The sequence below is a fragment of the Schistocerca nitens genome, chromosome 2, assembly GCF_023898315.1.
Source record: "Schistocerca nitens isolate TAMUIC-IGC-003100 chromosome 2, iqSchNite1.1, whole genome shotgun sequence".
NCBI classification, from domain to species: Eukaryota; Metazoa; Arthropoda; class Insecta; order Orthoptera; family Acrididae; genus Schistocerca; species Schistocerca nitens.
In genome coordinates this window covers 194,656,666-194,679,128 of record NC_064615.1, presented here as the reverse complement: position 1 = coordinate 194,679,128, position 22,463 = coordinate 194,656,666, and the positions used below count along the sequence as shown (strand labels likewise).

The following is a 22,463-nucleotide window of genomic DNA, read 5'->3' as shown; positions in this document are numbered from 1 at the left end:
GTATACCCATTCAAGGAAATATTTGCTTGTAAAAGGAAAGTAGTGCATATGCTTTTTTGTGATGTTGAGTAGAAGTTATCTTCTTTTGCTCCAGTAACAGCTGCAGAACATGAAGAAGTCGAGCCTTTCCTCGGCTATACATCCTTTCCTCAGCTGTACATGGATTTCAGAGGCACTGGTTAGCAGGAACTCTACTTCAAGAGAATCAACTATGGCGACCAGATTAAAAGAAAACCGTAAATACAGTAAATGTTACATCAGGCGACAGATCTCATGAAGTGTTCTGACAGTTTCAGCTACAAGGAGTGAGCCAGCAGCTACATAAAACCATAAACCAACAAGAAAACCACTCCAAGTGATGGCTGTCAGCCACTGCCTTTCCCTTGGTGAGAGGTTACACCTGAAATGTGGTATTCTCGTCACACTCTTGACTATGGCTATCGGAATATTGAATTCCCTAACAATTTCTGAAATGGAATGTCCCATGCATCTAGCGCCAAATACCATTCCATGCTCAAAGTCTGTTAATTCCTGTTGTGTGGTCATAATCATGTCACAAACCTTCTCACATGAATCACCTGAGTATAAATAACAGCTTCGCTAATGCACTGGCAATGTATGCCTTGTATGCATGGTACACTGCCATCTGTATATGTGCATATCGCTGTCCCTTGACTTTTGTCAACTCGGTATATGTATCACTTTACAATCGTCACATCCAGTTTTATTTATTCCTGATTTATTTAATCATTTCATTCCATGGGCAATGTGTCTTATAATACTTGTTATATCATTTTCAGTGTGAAATACGATTTTGATTTTCATAGTTCAAAGCTTTGGCTATTTTGTTTGAAATGTTACCATGATATGGGGGACTACAGAATTAGTATTCTGTGTAGTCATTTGTCTCTCTAGAGTAATATCTTTTTTGGCTGCCTTTTGCTTAATTTTAAATTGTAGTTAGTACATTTGATTAATCATTTTTTTGTTCAGAATCAATGGCTTTGGCTAAACTTCTTTGTTAAGCTTGTCTTCAACAAGTTGAAGATTCATCATTCTTCATATCATTGCATGAAATATGCCTTTTTTTATGGATTACTGAATGGTACAACCCATTACTGATTAATTGTCTGTAGTTGTTGGTTTCCAAAAAAAATCAAAAATTGTGCATTTTTCTTTATTGTAATATCCAAAAAGTTAATACAGTTATTTACTTCTACTTCATTGGTGAATTTGATGTTGTTATGCGTATTATGTAGTTGTTAGTGCACATTACCAATGTCTCCCTCTTTACCATTCAGTAGGACTAATTTGTCATTAACATAACATTTGAATTAAATGATTTTGTCAGCTGTCTGTTTAAATTCCTCGGAACATAATTAATGAATATTTCAGCCAAGGTTCCCAGGATGTATTTTCCCATCTTCCAGTTGGGAGTACATCATTCTGTTGAACACATTAATTTACTTTCACACCATTGTGTTTCCATTTCATAACCGAGCGAGGTGGCGCAGTGGTTAGACACTGGACTCGCATTCGGGAGGACGACGGTTCAATCCCGCGTCCGGCCATCCTGATTTAGGTTTTCCGTGATTTCCCTAAATCGCTCCAGGCAAATGCCGGGATGGTTCCTTTCAAAGGGCACGGCCGACTTCCTTCCCCGTCATTCCCTAATCCGATGAGACCGATGACCTCGCTGTCTGGTCTCCTTCCCCCAAAACCAACCAACCAACCTTTCCATTTCATAGCAGTAATGTACTGTGCTTTTCTATAAAGCTGATCATTGGATAAAATTCGCTGGCAAAAGGCTGCATTCATTTAATAGTATATGACCAGGGTACCATCAATGAAGACGATGTACATAACTTAATGTTTTAAAATTGATAATTCAGATTTTATGATATCCCACATAGGTGCACACAGTATTTACTGGCACAGACCCTCTGTGTCCATTCAACTTCAGTGGTCATCGTGCCATCATAAATAGGTGAACAACACGAAAGAGATGTTGAGTCACAAATAGGCACAACAAAAAGACAGTTAACAAATAAACTTTCAGCCAAAAGGCCTTCTTCTGAATTACACACACACACACACACACACACACACACACACACACACACACACACACAACCACTGCGTCTGGCTGCCCAAGGCCAGACTCTTGGCCACAGCAGCCAGAGACAGTGGTCACGTGTGTGTCAGTTGCGTTTGCGTGAATGTGTGTTTTGTATAATTCGGAAGAAGGTCTTTGGCTGAAATCTTACTTGTTAACAGTCGTTTTGTTGTGTCTATCTGTGACTCAGCATCTCCGCTATATGGCGAGTAACAATGTACCCTTTCTGTAATATAGTCATCCTTCCATCCAGGATTGTTTGAACAATATAAGAAATAGAAACGTGAAGTATCTCCTTTTCCTCCGATATCATTCCTAGGGTACAATGATGATGATGATGATGATGATGATGATGATGATTGCATAATTTTGGGAGGAAATTTTATTTTACAGAAGAACTTTGTATTTCAAATTTCATAGTACCACATGCTTTAAAAGTTTTGTCCCTGCTAATAAACTTTTATCTGAACAGTGGCCTATAGTTATTTAAAATACCAAGTTCTTGATTAAAACAATATGGTTCAACTTATCTAATAACCAGTAATTTGAAGTTAGTTTAAAATTTAATTGTTTATATAAAACTGTAATAATGAACACTGTTTAAATTCCACTCTAAAAGAGCAAGACTACTTTAAAATAATATTTAAAAATGCATACTTACTACTAAGAGATACAAGGATATGTGTGTTACAAATATCATGTTATTAGATAAATTATGCTAACATGAATGATATGACTTAACCATGATGAAATAATTTTTGAAGTGTTGATATAAGTACACTCCAACTTAATCTCTATGTACAGTTATAATTTAAGAGTGAGTTATTGTCATTGTGAAGAGTTGGCATTAGAGTTGATTGGAGTTGATACAGTATTGTCGGTAGTAAAGATTGATGCTCAGTATGTAATTGATATGTGGTGTTTTGAACTTTGAGTAACACTTATTGCCCAGTAAACTATAACTTATTAAGGCTTGAAGAATTCTTTTTAATGCTTCCAGCAGAATTCTGTATAAGAGCAGCACAGCAGGAAACAAATATTTTTGTATGAACTGTTTCAGCATGATGAGTTTGTCAGCCAGCCACCTATGTGCTCTTAAGGCAAAGTTTTTTGAACACTGATATTATATTTATGTAAACCTTCACCATGACTAGTGCTCTTGCGATATTTCTCATTACAAGTAGTTGCACATCAGCTGGTGCATGATGTGAGTATTCTGACAGGGGCTCTCATAATGATTGAAGTGCAGTAGGTCTGATCAGGATTGGTAGCTACTGTTGAGATTGCCTGTGGATTCAGTCAGCATTTGAAAGATACGTTTATCATAAGGCTGTGAAAGATATGGCAGATGACAGATGCACTGCTTATTGTGCACTTGGTATGGAGCTAGAAATCAGATTGATGTCAACACTGAAGAAGATGGTGTGAGATATAGAAAAGATCTGATAACTACATACACACTCCCTAAGTAATATGTTCTGTTGTTCCACTCTCTCTTAGATTAGCAGTTTGTGTGCAACTGTGTTCTACTCATTTGCATCTAATGTTGAACACTAAGGTACTACAGATAGATGTTCAGTAACAAGATGCACCAATGTGTGTATATTTTTAATTTTGAATCTTCCTTATATTTCCGTATATTTAATGTATTTTCTAGTGCCTGATGCTTGTGATTGACAGAACAATTTTATGTTTGAAAGGAATATGAAAAAGCAGTTTGCAGAGCATTTATACGAGATGAATTTTCTTGCGACGGCTGATCCAAAGGATGGGAGAGCCAATATTCACTCCAATAACCGCAGTCTTATCAAGGCCATTGTATGCGCTGGTCTGTATCCTAATGTTGCCATTGTCAGGTACGTCACCACACAGAGCAATAACTTTCTGTTCTTGATGATAGTTTGTGTACATGTAGTTAATAAATATTGTTGCAGTGATAATGTCAACTATGACAATTCTAACAAATAATAACAGTGTGAGCAGTATGCCTTGTTGATACAATAAATTGTGCAAATTGATTATGATTCTCACCAATTTCAGCTTCTTTCAAATGTATTTCAAGTGAAACACATTGCCTATTAATTTAGAAGAAAACAAAATCATGTTCCATACCCACGAGAATCATCTCATTTTTTGGGTCTGTGGAAGAAAAACAGAATCTAATTTGTATGTTGTGGGCACTCCTGCTACACAGCAGTCCTAAGTCAGGTCTCCCATTGTTGTGATATTTTAGTAATCTTCAGCTGTCATTTCTTCCAGCAAATTATATGTGGGTGAATGAGAGCCCTTTCAAAACCAAAGGTTCCCATTTATTTTCGTGGAAACTACAAATTGATACAGAACGCCAATAGCACTGTTAAATAAAACATTCTTTTTTTCATACCACCATTTTTCCATCTGATTACTTCCATTCATTAACAGGGTGTATATGACCCGGGAAATCCAGGAAACACCCGGGAATTTTTTCATCTGGGAGAAAACCAGGAAAAACCCGGGAATTTTTTGGAATTCCAAGAATTTTTCATTGTTTTAGCTTTCAGTTAAATTTTTGTAATTTTGACTGATAAGAATTGATTCTCTAGCAAAGAGTGTTACTGCATCCTGCTACTGGAGAATGATACTGCAGCAATAAAATGTAAACGAGGGGGAAAAAAAATAAAACTTTAGTGGTAAAGGAAATGCACCATTTAAAACAACAAAACAGCAAAAGTATGTCAAAGGCTGTAGGGTGAAGACTATGTAATACTTCGTAACAATAAACTGCTTTCTAGGAGCATGACATCACAACTGCTTACATCAGGTTCGTTTGACCAGTTGCCAGCTGGATCATGTGATGCGCAGTTGACTTGTGTATGAGCAGTACCTTCTCCCGCTTCCTGCTACTTGAAGTGTGGCTGTTAGCTGTATCAGCAATAGCAGCAAGCAACCAGATGCAAACAAGAAAAATTTTTCTCGCACGCCCAAGCTGCCAGATTGGCGCATGCTGCTTCTCTTCGTTTACAGCTCCCATGTCAAATGAAAACAAAACGGATTTCTGTGTCCGGGATCTATCGAGTGAATTAAAATACATTCACGTAATTATGGAGGGCAAAAATATGTTATTAGTTTCAGTTTTCTGATTTTATTTTATTTCCAAGTTATTAGCAATCAAACATTAAAAGTCTTGCAGAGCAATGAAGTTATTTTTGCAAGTTTGTTAAAGAAATTTGGCTTTATTAACTTTTCCGCTGAGGCAATCATTTTATTTAAAATGAAGTGTTTCATTCACAGTATTGGCTAGTTCCAAGTGTTCGCTGAATTTGAAGTGCACATTTTCATCTACTGCCATGTATGACATTATACCACAATAAAGAACCAAAAATGAGATCATACAGTACTGGCACTCCAAGAAAATTTACATCCAAAAACCTCTGAAATGCTCAATATCAGATGGGACCTACTTCGTTGTGAATCTGGAAAAAACCAATGTGCACTTCAAGCTGAATTTTGCATTTTAGTATGGTGCGTTTTAATATGGTTTACGGAATTGTGATACTCTTGGAGTATCCTCTGATCTGTTTCTTTTATGGTGTAATGTAAGCTCTCTTAGTGCTTTATACATTGAACATGCTGGCTTCCTACACCATTACAGCTGCGCACACGCAATAGTGCCCGTTTTCTGGCGCTCTCTAGCAACTGCTAAATCAAATCTGTTTACTAACAGATTCCAGATAGTATTGCGAACAGTGGTTCAAAAAGCGTTAATTTCAAAGTAAATTTCTTTTTATGCAAGATGAATTATGTTACATGTGAGAAAGTGTGATGAATTTCTTAAATCACAGAGCGTTTAAAACTGAACACTTCAAGGACCAGCCACTTAACAAGAATTTCGAGCCCAGAAGACCAGACATTTATGTCATTATTTTAAATTTACTGGCAGATTTGTGTGATGTATCTTAAAGTATAACTAACGCAAAAAAAAAGATCAATATTACATGTGAAAGCTTAGCTTTTCTTGTAGCTATACTATGCATATTAATATAAACTGTTTACTTTTCCTCTTCGTGTGTTCGTGCTACGTAACAGTGATCTTGCCGTTGGCCAACTATAATACGTGTCCTGTGCTCTGAATATATGCTGTCATCGGCTGGTGAGATCACGTGGCATATGACTGGTTTACAAAAGGACATCGCAATCTTGATTTCAACGCTCTGGAAGCTAACGTGCTGTTTTTGGTGCAATTCGAATTTGTACTTTTGAAATATGAAAATATGCAGTGTATATGTTGCTGCACATCGAAGGTCTTTCCAAAACTTCTCTCCTTTTTTTCCATCAAAAGTCTTTCCAAAACTTCTCTTCCCCATCTTTCTTTTCCTGGGAAGTTCTATGCCAGTGTATATAAAATGTTAACCATTCAAAGAATTGATAAGTTTTAGATCCCAGGGAAAAATCTACAGAAAACCTACTGTCACTTAGCACAGAAAAAAATGTATTTTCGCTTGGGAAAAAGCATATTTTTTAAATGGGGTATCTGGGAATAATCTGGGATTTTTTAATTTTTTTAATTTTTATTTTTTTAATTATTTATTAATTTTTTTTTTCATTTTTGCCAAAAACGAAAGAAATCCTGCATGCTGTGCATGTAAAAACCTGAACCAGCTGAGGATAGCAACTGTCTTACATATTTGACACCAGCATCTGAGTCTGGCAAATGTTGGCCACACAGCCCATCTTTCATAGGGCCAAAAAGATGAAGTCTGAAGCTGCTAAATCAGGACTGTACAGGCGACAGGATAGGAAAGTCCAGCCAAGTTCGGGAATGAGTTCCATAGTCACAAAATGGTTAAGGATCCTGACATTATTATGCTCCAAGCAGAAGTTCATCATTTTCTGTGGCTTGACCCTGGAAATTCAGGCTTTCAGCCTAGTCAGTGTCATACTGTTCGGATTTGACAATCCCTTTAGCTTCCATGACTTCCAAAAGAGCCATACCCTACCTACCCCAAATGACTGCAGATCATTTTGCCTACTAATGGTTGTGCTTTAACTTCTTCATTGTTGGAAAATTCACATATCACCACTTCATGGACAGTCTTTTGGATTCTGGCTTGTAGCAGTGACTCCATGTCTCACTGTGAATGATGTTGGCATTCAGAAAGTTTTTACCTTCACCCTTGTATTCCAGCAGGTCCCAACAAATTTCCTTCCCATACAAAAACAAAACAAAAAAAATGTTTGGGTTAACATCTGCAGGACCTACCTTGCATGCACTTTGCAATAACCAAAGCTGTGTAACATTATGTCTAAGGCATTACAACAGACTTTCAGCTATGCACACAATTCCTTCATTGTAATCTGCCAATCATCACAGGTGAGTTGATTAAGGCACTGTTCAACTTTGAGGGACAACAGTTAATCTGAATGTGGCTTGTCATGCAGATCCATAAACACTACCTCACATTACTCACATCTACTGTATCATCTCTGTACACTTTCAGCAAGTGTTGATGGATCTCAGTTGGCACATTTTTTCCAGGGAAGGGGAGTCCAATGATCCAATGACACACATTTGCTTTATGTGCACCACAGTTTTGAACATCATTCTCGAAGTGACACTAAGAGGATGTTAACAAGAAGGTTAGAAGATTAGTAAGCACCAACATAATCTGACTCACACACTTGAAGTCAACACAAAAAAATGAGGCATTAGTTTCAGATTCGTCCTTGTATCATGATTAATAGTAAAAATTGACATGGGTAAAAATACTCAATAATAGAAGAAAAACATTTCAGCAATCATGAGTCTGCAAATGAACAATTTGCAAGATAATTGCATATTTGTGGTTACAAGCCACCATTGATTCCAGTACGAATCACTGCCTTAGTTAGTACAAACATAAGTGAAATATATACTTTCTGATTAAATCCGTATCTACTTGGGTTCAAAATACACTCTTGTATCAGTTTTTGCTATTAATAATGATATACCATATATATCGCCAGACTTGAATCTCTAGTTTCTGAACATAAATGTTACTCACCCAATAGCATGTGGGGAACTGTTTTTCAGCATTTTCTCTCTTACAGTGTTTTATCTTTTTCCACTTTCATGTTAATGTATGGTATTCACTCCTTTCTGTCATTTCAATGCAGTCCTGTTTCACACTCCAGTCATGTTTATTTTATTATTTTCTGCTTTACTTAACTTATTTATAATGTTGTATGGCACATTCTAGCCAAAGACACCTAGTTATTACATTGTTCCTAAAATCTGAGTGAATTTCACCCGTCTCGGATATCTTGCATACCATGTGGAATAAATTTGTCACGCCTGGCTCTCCCATGGTTTTCAGTTATTCTGAAAAGTCATCTACTCTACTCTACTTGTTTCTGGTTACCGTATTTACTCGAATATAAGCTGCACTTTTTTTTCGGTTTTTGTAATCCAAAAAACCGCTTGCGGCTTAGAATCGAGTGCAAAGTAAGCGGAAGTTCTGAAAACTGTTGGTAGGTGCCGCCATAACTAACTTCTGCCGTCGAATATATGTAGCGCTATGCCAGGCATGCTTTGCAGGCACAAAGATGGAAGACGAGCTTTTTTCTCCACCTCGAGTTTCGACCACTGCATTTTTATACATTATCCAACGAAGTAAATACAAATTCCGTATTGTCCATCTTCGAATGTAGCAGCATTTCAGTGTATTACGAAAATCCGACTGGCAAGACTGTTTGGGATGTTTGTCAATATGGCCAACTCTACGTTCTGGATTTTTTCCTTATAGGAACTTTTATGAATTGTGAATCACATGCAGTATTCTCTTCACCATAAGAATAATACGAATATAAACATTTTGCCATGTATTCTTTTGTGTTTGCTGCTAACTCATTCAAATCCTATCTGCCTAATAAACTACAAAACTAGAGTGAGACAACAGCAAACGCGGAAGAATATACATATCATGTCATGTTTATATTCGTATTATTCTTATGCTTAATAGTGATACAGTCAGAAATGAAGCACGGCAATTGACTAGATTTTTAAATCTATGATGACTCTAATTTCAGTGCAGAATGTAATGTACTAAAGAGGTATCTGCAAAGATTTTCAAACGGAGAAAAATTTTCGCTAAACTCTCGTTCAGAACATCTTCTGTCATACGCTGTATATTATTTGGTTCTTGTTGATCAATATCAAAGAAAGCAGCAGTGTAAGTAACAACAAATAGCAGTCTCTTGCCATAGTTTCGCTAATGAGATGATTCCTCTCTCTCTCCTTTTTTAAAATTGTAAGCGGCGGTAGCGTGCACAAAAGCAAGCCATGCCACGAGCGGCGACACGTCGTAAACACTCATTATCAGAATGCGACAAACAATGCATGACTCAGTACAGTAATGCATTTTCAGCTTAGAGTGATGTAAACACCTATAACAAAGAGAACGGTACTTATCAGATCAAAGAAAAATAAGCAATCAATTCAAACCAGACGAAGTACGTGAAAAAGGAAGGGCACCTGTATAAATACTGAAGGACCACTTGACACATAGCAATGGCTACCTGGTAAAGCTTAACTGCTAAGCTTACGACTCGAACCAAACTACTGTAGCTGTATCATCATTCGTTCGACCTAAATTGTGTCTCATATTACAATGGACCAACTTTGTTTCAATTTGGAGGTGCGGCCTAAAACTTTTCTCTCCCCTTGAATTTCGAGTCTCAAATTTCAGGTGCGGATTAGATTCGGGAATATTTTTTTTTTTTCCTTCATTTCGAGTCTCATTTTTCAGGTGTGGCTTACATTCGAGTGTGGCTTAGATTCGAGTAAATACAGTAGGTTCTTCAGTGCTCTGTCAAATTCTTCTTCGCGATATCATATCTCCCATCTCTACTTCACTTACTTACTCTTCTCTGTCCTGAAATTTGTTTCCCTTATATAGATAGTCTGTACATTCCTTCCCCATCTTTGAGCTTTCCATTCTTTGTTTAGTACTGTCTTGCCATCTATGCTCTTGATATCCGTACAGTTGCTCCTTTTTCTCAAAAGGACTCCATGATTTTCATGTGTCTTTCTCCTAGTTGTGTGTGCTTCTTGCATTTGACCTCTAGCCATTTTGCATTTTGTCAGTCTCATTTTTTAGATACCTGTGTTCCCTATTGCCTGCTGCATTTTTGTGTTTTCTCCATTTGTCAGTGTAATTCAATTACTCAGGGAATCTCACTAGTCTTTGTATGTTTACCTACATGATCCTCCGCAGTCTTCACTTTTTTCTCTCTTTTAAATCTACCCAGTAGTCTTCTACTGTATTCATTTTCCCTGGGTCTGTCCATTATTGCACAATGCTCCTGAAACTCTCAACAAACTCTGGTTCCTTCGATTTGTCCTGTCACCTGAAAGAGAAAATTTTTTTGATTTTTTGAGTTGAATGTCCAAGTTTATTGGCAGATCATCGATATATACATATCAAGAAAAAACAATGGACTAAGAAAGGAATGGTATGGTCTCCCACCCCCCACCCCCAATCCCCCCCTCCTCCCTCTTATACATTACGTGACCCCAGTCATGCAAGTCTCTTCCCTGTTTGTTGACAATGGAACAATAGAAGAAAGATATGAGTTTAATGTCTGATTGACATTGAGGTCATTGAAGACATAGAACAAGCTTGGGTTACAGAAGGATGGGGAAGGAAATCTGCCATGTCCTTTTCAAATGAATCATTGTGGGATTTGCCTAAAGTGATTTAGGAAAATCATGGGAAACCTAAATCTAGATGCCAGACAGGGATTTGAACTGCTATCCTCCTGATTGTGAGTCCAGTGCGCTATCCACTGCGCTGCTTTGCTCGGTGTTGACAGTGAGGGACAACCTTCAGCTTCCTACTTTCCAGATGTAAAGTGAATCACTGTTTATACTTTTTGCTAATGCTGAAATGTTCCAGCTTATGCAAAGTATATCGTGATCTGCACAATCAAATGCTTTTGTTAAATCAAAGAAAGTACCTCCTGTCCTCAAACAGTCGTTTCCTGTGGGAAGTTCATTCCTGAAACTAGATTGAAAGTCTGACAGCAAATTATGTGTACTGAAGTGTACCACTACTCTCATACATCATTTCCTCAAAATTTTTTGAAAAGACTGGTATCAAAGAAATTGTCCGGCAATTGTTGTTTTTTTTTTTTTTCCTCCTTTTCATGATGTGGTTTTATGGACAAGTATTTCAATCTTTCAGGAAACTAACCACCCCTGAAAGACACATTGTACCAGTGACATGGATACAGAACTAACATGTCGTGCCTGATCTTCATAATCCTATTCGAAATTTCATCATACCCATGAAAATCTTTACTCTTTACTGATATAATAAGTGATTCCATTTCACCTTTGCTTGTTTCCTCTAGCTGTATGTGATATAGTTGTCTCAGATCACAAGCTTTCAAGAATTTCGCATATTTATCTGTACCAGTGAAATTTTGATATAGTTTGCTGGATATTGTTGGGTAGTGGTTATTAAATAAATTGCACAACTCTGGTGGGACACTTAAGTTTCAGTCTCACACAAGAGTAGTGTAATGTGTTGAGCCCCCATATTCTGCCCTGGTACCTCTTTCACGGTTGACGAAATAGTTTTGATTTTGTCCAGAAATCTTTCTAATACCTTGGTGCAATGTATTTTTTAGCCTGTGTGATTACATTCATCGATACTATGCGAAATTGTCTGTAGTGAAATTCTGCAAGCTGGACTAGGTCTGTTTTTCATATTATGATACAGCTCCTATTTCCTGTTACATGATATTTGAATGCCTTTAGATACCAAATTCAGTTGCTTATCACTACTGCACCAGCCTGCATTTTTTTAATGGTGAAAAGGTGTCAAAGTAAGTGAGAAATTTTTGAAGAAATGTGTTGGATTTGTTATTAAAGTTGTCTGTATTGAAGATTTCTTCCCAAGTTAGCCCTTCAAGACATGCTTTTTGCAAGTGGATTCGTATCTCTAAATCTTTTGTTTACTAATTTGGGTTACGACATTTCCTTGGAAGCTCATTCCTTGATCTTTAGTTGGCAAGTACAGTGTTTGTACTAGTAGTAAGATTCAAGCAAATCCATTAACATTATTTTCTCTGGAACATTAGTCAGATAGTTTACACTGAAATCCACCTACAAAATTAATTTCTCTCTTAAGGACCATACCTAGTACACCATACCTGGAGAGGAAAACAGTTCAGTTTGAACTGGGAGACTTATAGAGGCCTATAATGAGAGATTTTCCCCTTGAAATCTCAAACTCTCCTGCACAACTTTCAAATATTTGAAACTTTAAAACATTTTGAAATGTCATCTCTTTTGAATGAAACATAATGTTTAATACAAATGACCAATCCTCCCTCCTTCAGTCAACTCTTCACCTAGGAATCAGATAAGATGCACCCCACCGAAGGAAGCCTCACTATTTCTCCAGTGTGTAAATAGTGCTTCGAGAAATAAGTTATGTCAGCATGAAGTCATGTTAACAACTCATTTCCATTACCTCTAATTCTCCTAATATCTGGATGAAATGAGATTCTGACCTGCATACCACATAAATATTGAAATAAGTTCCTGCGTTAAGATAATCTTTCTCAAGCAGGGATACCAGTTACTATTGTGTCACTTCACTATTCTTCAGCAATGATCTATTCCCAATCCTATTTGGTCATAGGCCATTTCTAGTGCAGCCAAGACCTCGTGATGATCACAACTGGCACTGCAGAAATGTGTGCCTTCTCAGTAGTCATGAGTACTGTCTCAAGTCCTATATTAACTTGCCTCACAACACTGTCAAGGTGGTGTTGACTGTAACTCTGGGAGAACTGTACAGAGTGAATATCAGTGGTCAGAGTTTGAGTAGCAATCCTGTCCAAGTCATTGCCTATTTCAGGAGCCCATTCCCCAAGAAAAGTATGAAGTTGTCTGTTACCTTATTGAGCCTAGCAGTTGGTTTAGAAATGCTGGTGATTTGGTACTCCTTACCTGATATCTCTTTCAACTGTAGGCCTACATTGTGTGCATGATTGCTACCTTGCAGCAGAATCCTCTTCTTAATGTTCGAGACTTCATATCAACATTGGGTGTCCACTGCATCTCATCTGCTCCTACAAATTCTGGATGTTTTTCTCCATATGACTCGGACAGCTGACTAAACCTATTTTTAAGATTCAAAATAAAACTGTTGGAGAACATTCTCTTTCTAATGGTATTACTGCCAACTGCAAATTCCCACTTCTCCACTCTGTCACTCCGTAGCCACTCGAGTCCTTATCTAGCTTCCTCTTAAGTTCCCTGAAGGGAACATAGTCTTACTTCCTGCTCCACTATTGGTCTATTCCTACTACATGTCCTGAAGCTCCAGCAGAGGGCCTCACTAGGGTCCCCACTATATTTGTGACAGTGAAACCACTTGCTTCACAACTCAGAATGTATCCAGTAACTCACTAACCTGTGACTTCATACATTTCTCACTCATGGTCAAATTTTACAGTATCTTTAAGCAATGCCAATGAAGTACCAGGAAAGATCACAAACAAAAAACCACACTATGAACTACCGATAACTTATCTATGGTTCTTACCCTCTTCAGCTTCCTCTAGTATCCTGAAGTTTATTCTGTGATGTGTTGACACATGCCGTATCATCCTGTCCCTTCTTCTTGCCAGTTTTCATGTGTTCCTTTCTTTGCCAATTCTGCTGAGAACCTCCTTACTCCTAATCTTATCTTTTAAACATTCTTCTGCAGCTCCACATCTCAGACACTTTTATTGTCTCCTGTTCTGGCTTTTTCACTATCCCTGGTTCACTAAAATACAATGCTGTGCTCCAGACATACCTTCTCAGAAATTTTTTCCTCAAATTAACCTCTTAAGCCACAGTCATGTGCGAAACTCGTGGTCCGGTCTTTGGGCCACAGAACAGGCCTGGCTCGTGACATAGTCTTATTATTTCTTTGTATCACACTCAGTTGTATGTTATTCTTGGTCCCATTCTTCATCGAAATATATGGTCTTAAATATTGGGAATGTATCCCCACAAAATGTTTTCAAAATGTAAAAGTTTTGATGAGGACTATAAGCATTATGTTAATACTTCTGCTACTGACGGTGACAGTAGTGACATCATAGATCCCGCAGGACAAAAATAAGGGCAGTTAGTTACTGAGAGTGCTACTGTTTGACAAAGATCAACTACCAGAGCCCAATACTTGGAAAGAAATGTGAAGTAGTCCAAAAATCTGGAACTGTACAATGCCTCTTGGCATAAAAGAGGCAACATTACATCAGGTAGGAGTAAATAAAAGAAAACTAGATATATTTAATATACTATTTGACAACATGTTCCTGGGGAATATTGTACCAAAGATACACACAACAAATATGAACCAGTCCAAATAGTATATGAAGAGTTGTAATGAAGTTAAAAGATATTTCACGTTGTCCATAATAATGGAACAGATTAAAAAAATTTAAAAAAACCAAGAGTGCAACTGAATTGAGCAAAATAAGACCAGGTATTTGAATAAAAATTTTAAAGAAATGTGTACAGTGAAACAGGACATTACTATTGATCAGTCATTCATGAAATTTAAGTGATGCATGTTTTACAAACAATTCAATCCATCAAAAAGGGCCTGATACGGTATTAAAATCTTAAAAATTATGAGAGTCCGATTCAGGTTATGTGACTTCAAAATATAGAGGCTGTGATAAGATAAATTGTGATGATAGTTCCTCCAAAAGTGTTGTCAAAGAGCTATCACAGACGGTGTTACTCAGAGGGCAGACTTACCACCTAAATAATTGATACTCTTCTCGAAAACCAGTTATGGCATTATCGCATAATTCTAAAACTTGATGATGCCACTAACACAGTGTGTGTGAATAGAAAGGATATGCCAAAAGATTTTTGTAAAGTAAAAAGAGGGGGAACACAGGATGAGGAGGTGCTATTGAATACTCGCAGTAAAATGGAAAGAGAAGTGAGATGTTCATATCCTGACGACAAAATGTGAAATGGTAGAAACCATTGTGCTATTGAGTAGAACAAGGGAATGGTTGGAGATGATCAGCAAGACCAAATACTAGCATGCTGCCCAATCGAGAGAAAATACATGAAAGGCTATCAAAAAATTTTCTTTTATCTGTTCAATGTTGGACTTTTGAATTCATACATTTTGTGCAAATAAATAAATAATGGGGAAAAAACAGAATTACACTGATTATAGGACTGCAATAGCCGAATCATTACTGACGAATGTACCAAACTGGATTATAAAGAATGAGTATCATATAGAGATTTACCAGAGAGAATGCACGCGAAACATTGGGCTAATTTTCCTAAATGTATTGACTCAGCAGCATCAAAATCAAGGCCATCAACACTGTAAAATTTGCACCAAAAATTAAAAAAAACCTAGTGAAACATGGTTCATGATGTGGGTTCCTGTTATGTCCAAGTTCATGTACCACGGGCAACGTATGAGTGGCCAAGTAAGTGGTCCTGACAGTTGGGATACCAGTTACTTTGGAATAAGGCTGGGCATCTCGGGCATATTCTGAGTTGGGGTCACCTTTGTGCTCAGATGGCAAAGACTACCAAATCCACCGGTTAGTCCCTCAACCATTAGGGGTTAAAATCAATGGGACCCGGAGCAAGTAAGGGTAGCAACCTGCTTGCGTGGTACTTTAAATATTATGCTGGCAACAATCAGAGCAAAATGCCTTGGACCTTTGGAGGTGACGGAGTCCCACCTCTAATTGACAAACCAGGGACTCCTAAGATACGACTCGGCAAATGAATGGTAACGAGATGGGGAGCTATTAATATCAATGGGGGCTACTCTGGGAAGAAGGTAGAGCTGGCAGAGGCTGCAAGTAACATGGGGTTGGATGTTTTAGCTGTTGGTGACATTCGGGTAAGGGGTGAGAAAGAAGAGGAAGTGGGAGAATACAAGGTCTACCTGTCAGGAGTCAAAGCAGGAATAGCACAATGGGGTGTAGGGCTTTACATCAGGAAAGAAATGGAACCCAGCGTAGTTGCAATAAGGTATGTAAACGAACGACTGATGTGGATAGATTTGACAGTGTCTAGCAAGAAAATTAGGATTGTGTCAGTATATTCGCATTGTGAAGGGACAGATCAAGATAAGATGGATAGTTTTTATGACGCACTCAGTGATGTAGTTGTAAAGGACAAGAACAGTGTTCTGCTCATGGGTGATTTTAATGCCAGGATTGGAAATCGAACAGAAGGGTATGAAAAGGTTATGGGTAAATTTGGAGAGGATATGGATGCCGACAGGAACGGGAAACAATTCCTGGATTTCTGTGCCAGTATGGGCTTAGTGATCACAAATTCCTTTTTTAATCATAAGAACATTCACAGGTATACTTGGGAAGGAAGGGGAACCAGATCTGTCATTGACTATATAATAACAGATCAGGAATTCTGGAAGGCTGTGAGGGACACACGTATATTCATGGGATTCTTTGATGACACTGATCACTATTTAATCTGCGGTGAAATTGTGAGGCCGAAAGTGGAGGAGGTCAGGTCCATATGTAGGAGGATAAGAGTGGAGAAACTTCAGGATAAGGAAATCGGGCACAAGTAAATAACAGTGATCTCAGAAAGGTACCAGTTAGTTGAATGTAGTCAATTACAGTCATTGGAAAAGGAATGGACAAGGTATAGGGACACAGTACTGGAAGTGGCTAAAGAATGTCTTGGAACAGTAGTGTGTAAAGGTAGGAGGAAGCAAACAGCTTGGTGGAATGACACAGTCAAGGCAGCCTGTAAAAGGAAAAAGAAGGCGTATCAAAAATGGCTACATACTAGAACTCAGGTAGACAGAGAAAGTTACGTTGAAGAAAGAAATACAGCAAAACAGATAATTGCAGCATCCAAGAAGAAATCTTGGGAAGGTTGGAGACTTTGGGTCAAGCTGCTGGAAAACCATTCTGGAGTGTAATTAGCAGTCTTCAAAAGGGAGGTAAGAAGGAAATGACAAGTATTTTGGACAGGTAAGGAAAACTGCTGGTGAATCCTGTTGATGCCTTGGACAGATGGAGGGAATATTTTGAAGAGTTGCTCAATGTAGGTGAAAATATGATCAGTAATGTTTCAGATTTTGATATACAATGGGATAGAAACAATGATGGAAATAGGATCACATTTGAGGAAGTGGAGAAAATGGCCAATAGATTGCAGTGCAATAAAGCAGCTGGGGTGGATGAAATGAAGTCAGAACTCATCAAATACAGTGGAATGTCAGGTCTTAAATGGCTACACAGGATAATTGAAATGGCGTGGAAGTTGGGACAGGTTCCATCAGACTGGACTTTAAGAATGGAAACAGAAAAGATTGTAACAACTACAGAGGTATCTCTTTAATAAGTTTTGTGGGTAAAATCTTCTCAGGTATTGTTGAAAGGAAAGTGCGAGTATTAGTTGAGGACAAATTGGATGAAAATCAGTGTGGGTTTAGGCCTCTTAGAGGTTGTCAGGACCAGATTTTTAGCTTATGGCAAATAATGGAGAAGTGTTATGAGTGGAACAGGGTATTGTATCTATGCTTTATAGATCTGGAAAAGGCATATGACTGGGTTCCTAGGAGGAAATTATTGTCTGTTCTACGAGATTATGGAATAGGAGGCAAACTTTTGTAAGCAATTAAAGGTCTTTACTTAGATAGTCAGGCAGCAGTTAGAGTTGACGGTAAATTGAGTTCATGCTTCAGAGTAGTTTCAGGGGTAAGACAAGGCTGCAACCTGCCTCCACTGCTGTTCATATTATATGTTGAGAACAATAGACTGGCTGGGTGAGATCAAGATATGTGAACACAAAATAAGCAGTCTTAGTTGTGATGCCAGATTCATTGAAAGTTTGCAAAGTAATATTTCAGTGCTAGATCAGAAATGTAAGGACTATGGTATGAAGATTAGCATCTCCAAAACGAAAGTAATGTCAGTGGGAAAGAGATATAAACGGATTGAGTACCAAATAGGAGGAACAAAGTTAGAACGGGTGGACGGTTTCAAGTACTTAAGATGCATATTCTCACAGGATGGCAACATAGTGAAAGAACTGGAAGCAAGGTGTAGCAAAGCTAATGCAGTGAGCACTCAGCTACGATCTACTCTCTTCTGCAAGAAGGAAGTCAGTACCAAGACTAAGTTATCTGTGCACCGTTCAATGTTTCGACCAACTTTGTTGTATGGGAGTGAAAGCTGGGTGGATTCAGGTTACCTTATCAATAAGGTTGATAGCTAGGATGATTGCAGGTGCTAGTAGATGGGAACAATGGCAGGAGGGTGTCCACAATGAGGAAATCAAAGAAAAACTGGGAATGAACTCTATAGATGTAGCAGTCAGGGCGAACAGGCTTAGATGGTGAGGTCATGTTACACACATGGGAGAAGCAAGGTTACCCAAGAGACTCATGGGTTCAGCAGTAGAGGCTAGGAGGAGTCGGGGTAGACCAAGGAGAAGGTAACTGGATTCAGTGAAGAATGATTTTGAAGTAATAGGCTTAACATCAGAAGAAGCACCAATGTTAGCACTGAATAGGGGATCATGGAGGAATTCTATAAGGGGGACTATGCTCCAGACTGAACGCTGAAAGGCATAATCAGTCGATGATGATAGTGAAACAACATAGAAGTGCAACGGATGCAAAGTTCTGTTACATGTACCCGTATGTTTCAATAGATATTACAGACTTAGAGATTATTGATTTGTGTTGTTGCTTTTTGTAAAAGTGCTAATTATGTGAATGTATTCAGGAATTGGAAATAAATGCTATTGCTTACTACTGTATTGTATTGATTGTTAATAAATCTTTTGCCATATTTCTAACATGACTATGAAATGAAGTTGTAATTACTTATCAGATATTTCACAATATCAAACCAGTTGGATCTTGCACACATACTTACATTTCATAAGTTGGTACAACATCGGACTGATTTACTGAATCATGGAATGGCTTGAAGGCCGGGAAATTGTATTTACATTTCAGGCCCAGCCCATTGGAAGTTATGGCCGGCCGGAGTAGCCGAGCGGTTCTAGGCGCTACAGTCTGGAACCGCGCGACCGCTACGGTCGCAGGTTCGAATCCTGCCTCGGGCATGGGTGTGTGTGATGTCCTTAGGTTAGTTAGGTTTAAGTAGTTCTAAGATCTAGGGGACTGATGACCACAGCAGTTAAGTCCCATAGTGCTCAGAGCCATTTGAGCCGTTTGAACCGTTGGAAGTTAAATCATAGGTTAAGTGGTTAAGACCTGTGTTTGACATCAGTAGGCTTCTATTGGACTGGAATATCCTCTTTGCCTGTGCTAGTCTGCCTATCATGTCCTCACACATCATCCATCATGTTATTTTGCCTCCAGTCTAGCAGAATTCCTTAACTTCATCTACTTTGTGACCACAAATGTTGATGTTGTTATTTTCATTTCTGCTACTTCTCACTTCTTTTATCTTCTACCAGTGGAACTCTCAATCCATACTCTGTACTCAATTAGACTGTTCACTCCATTCAGCCAATCCTGTAATTCTTCTTCACTTTCACTGAGGATAGTAATGTCATCAGTGAATCTTATCATTGATATCCTTTCACCCAGATTTTTTATCCCACCTTTCTTTTATTTCCATTGTTGCTTCTTTAATCTGTAGATTGAGCAGTGGGGGCAAAAGACTGCATCCCTATCTTACACCCTTTTTAATCCAAGCACTTTTTTTCTTTGCCTTCCAATCTTGTTTCCTCTGGTTCTTGTACATATCATATTTAGCCCACCTTTCCCTGTAGCTATTTTCTCAGAATTTCAAACATCTTGCACCACTTCACATTTGTTGAAAACTTTTTCTAGATCAAAAAGTCGTAAGAGCGCATCTAGATTTTTTTCAGTCTTGCTTTCATTATCAAATGTGAAACCAAAATTTCCTCTCTGGTGACTTTCCCTGATCATCATCTATAATATCCTCAGTTTTCTTTCCCACATTTTCTTTGTTATTCTTGTCAGCAGCTTGGATGCATGAGATGTTAAGCTGATTGAGTGTTAATTTTCGTACCTATTTGCCCTTGCTGTCTTCAGTATTGCGCGGATGACATTTTTCCGAAAGTCTGATGGTACATTGTGGAATGCAACACCCTAATTGTTTGAGCTTCATATAGAGGTGGACTGCATAAGTGTATTTGAGGTCGCTGTTACTTAATTTCACTGTTTGACAGGACTGTGTTGCTATGGTCTTGAGGCACTCCAGACTCCTTTCTTGAAGATGCCAGCAGAAAATCTCAAACACCAGTCACTGCTTGATAAATTCACATGCTGCTGCTTGTTTATCGCACACGTATTGCACCTCCGTTATATAATTCCATGTTAGATTTTAGTACAGCATATGACTTTAAAAGTTTACAATACATATAAGTCGTGTCGTTTTCGCATTTTATGCTTTCTTGAGTGTCTCTTGACAAATGACGCCATTACAACAAATGACGCCATTACTACTGTCATGCAAGGTGAGGTTCTGTGACCCACAGCGAATCTCCGAAGTGGGATTGCATTTTATTGAAATAACAGATCTCACCAGCAGGTGTCTTCATGCACAGGAACCCAGTGCCCATTGCCCATGCATTGCAAATACGCTGTGTCCACTTTCGCTCTCATGATGGGCAAAAGAAACAGAAAATTTCCTGCACAATGTGCAATCCAAAACAAACACCTACTTTCTAAAATAACAAGATGCTTGCTCAGAGTCATGATGATACTTCTTCAGTAAGAGAGACTTTCTCCAAACTCCCAATGATATTAGAAATCCCGATGGAGTGCGGTCTATCCCTTCTGCTTATTGGATCTCAAGTCTTTCAGAGCTCTTTTAAATTTTTACTCTAATACTGGGTTCCCTGTGTCCTTATCAACACCATCCTTTGTCAAGTCATCAGACGAGTCCTTCACCTCATAGAACCCTTTAGTATACACTTTCCACTCTTTCTCCTACATTTAACAGTGAAATTCCTATTGCACTCTTAATGTTACCACTCTTGCTTTTAATTTCACCAGAGGTTGGATTCACTATTCTATAGGCTGAGTCAGTCTTTCTGATGGTCATATCTTTTTTGGTTTCATCACTTTTTCCTGCGGCCATTTCACCTTGGCTGTCCTGCACTTCCTGTTGCTTTCATTCCTAAGTGATTTATATTGCTGTATTCCTGTCTTTCCCTGAACAGTTTTCAACTTCCTCCTTTCATCAATCAGTTGAAATATTTCCTCTGTTACCCAAGGTTTCTTCAGAGTTATCTTCCTTGTATATATGTCTGACTGTCCAACATCTGTAATTGCCCTTTTTAGAGGTTCCCACATCCCTTCAACTGAACTGCCTACTATGATACTCTTTATCACAGTATCCCCATCCTTATCAAACTTCAAATATGTCGCACTATTCCTCAGTACTTCAGTATTCCACTTCCTTCCACACTAATTCTTCCGTACAATTCTATTAAACCTCAGTCTACTCTTCATCATTACTAAATTGTAATGTGAGTCAATATCTACTCCTGGCTATGTCTTACAATCCAATGTTGGTTTTGGAGTCTCTTCCTGAGTATGATGTAATGTAACTGGCATCTTCCTGTATCTCCCGGCTTTCTCCAAGTGTGCCATTTCCTCTTGTGATTCTTGATCAGAGCATTTGTTATTACTAGCTGAAATTTATTGCAGAACTCAATTAGTCTTCCTCCTCTCTCAGTCCTACAGCTTAGCCCGTATTCTCCCATAATCCTTTCTTCTGTTCCTTCCCCTACAATCACTTTCCAATCTCCCTTGATTATTAGATTTTCATCTCCCTTTACATACGAAATCACCTATTCAATATCCTCACATACTTTCTCTATCTCTTCATCTTGTGCTTGCAGTGTAAGCATGTATACCTGAACCATCATTGTCAGTGTTGGTTTGCTGTCGAATCTGATGAGAACAACCCTGTCACTGAACTGTTTGCATTAGCTTACTTTCTGCCCTACTTTCCTATTTATGACGAATACTGCTGTTATGCCATTTTCTGCTGCTGTTATTACCTATATTTGTCTGACCAGAAATCCTTATTTTCTTTCCATATCACTTTAGTGATCACCTACATCATCTAGATTGAGCATGTGCATTTCCCTTTCCAGATTCTCTAGCTGTCATTCAAACTTCTGACATTCCATGCTGCGACTCATAGAGTGTTATCCCACAGTTGGTTATTCCACCTTTTTCTCATAGTCACCTTCCCCTTGGCAGTCCCCTTCTGGAGACCCAAGTGAGGGACTAATCTGGAATCTCTTTACCAATGGAGAGATCATCATGACAACAGG

At 38.3% G+C, this 22,463-nt stretch overlaps 1 protein-coding gene across 3 annotated transcripts in view; it reads left to right on the top strand.

The window, feature by feature from the left end:
- LOC126235890 (ATP-dependent DNA/RNA helicase DHX36-like) overlaps positions 1-22,463 on the top strand; it is a 273,504-nt gene that overhangs the window by 227,277 nt on the left and 23,764 nt on the right. For all 3 annotated transcript variants that reach the window (XM_049944821.1, XM_049944818.1, XM_049944819.1), the window contains exon 16: positions 3,817-3,972. In XM_049944821.1, the coding sequence (XP_049800778.1) occupies positions 3,817-3,972 (156 nt within the window). The remainder of the gene's footprint in view (positions 1-3,816; positions 3,973-22,463) is intronic.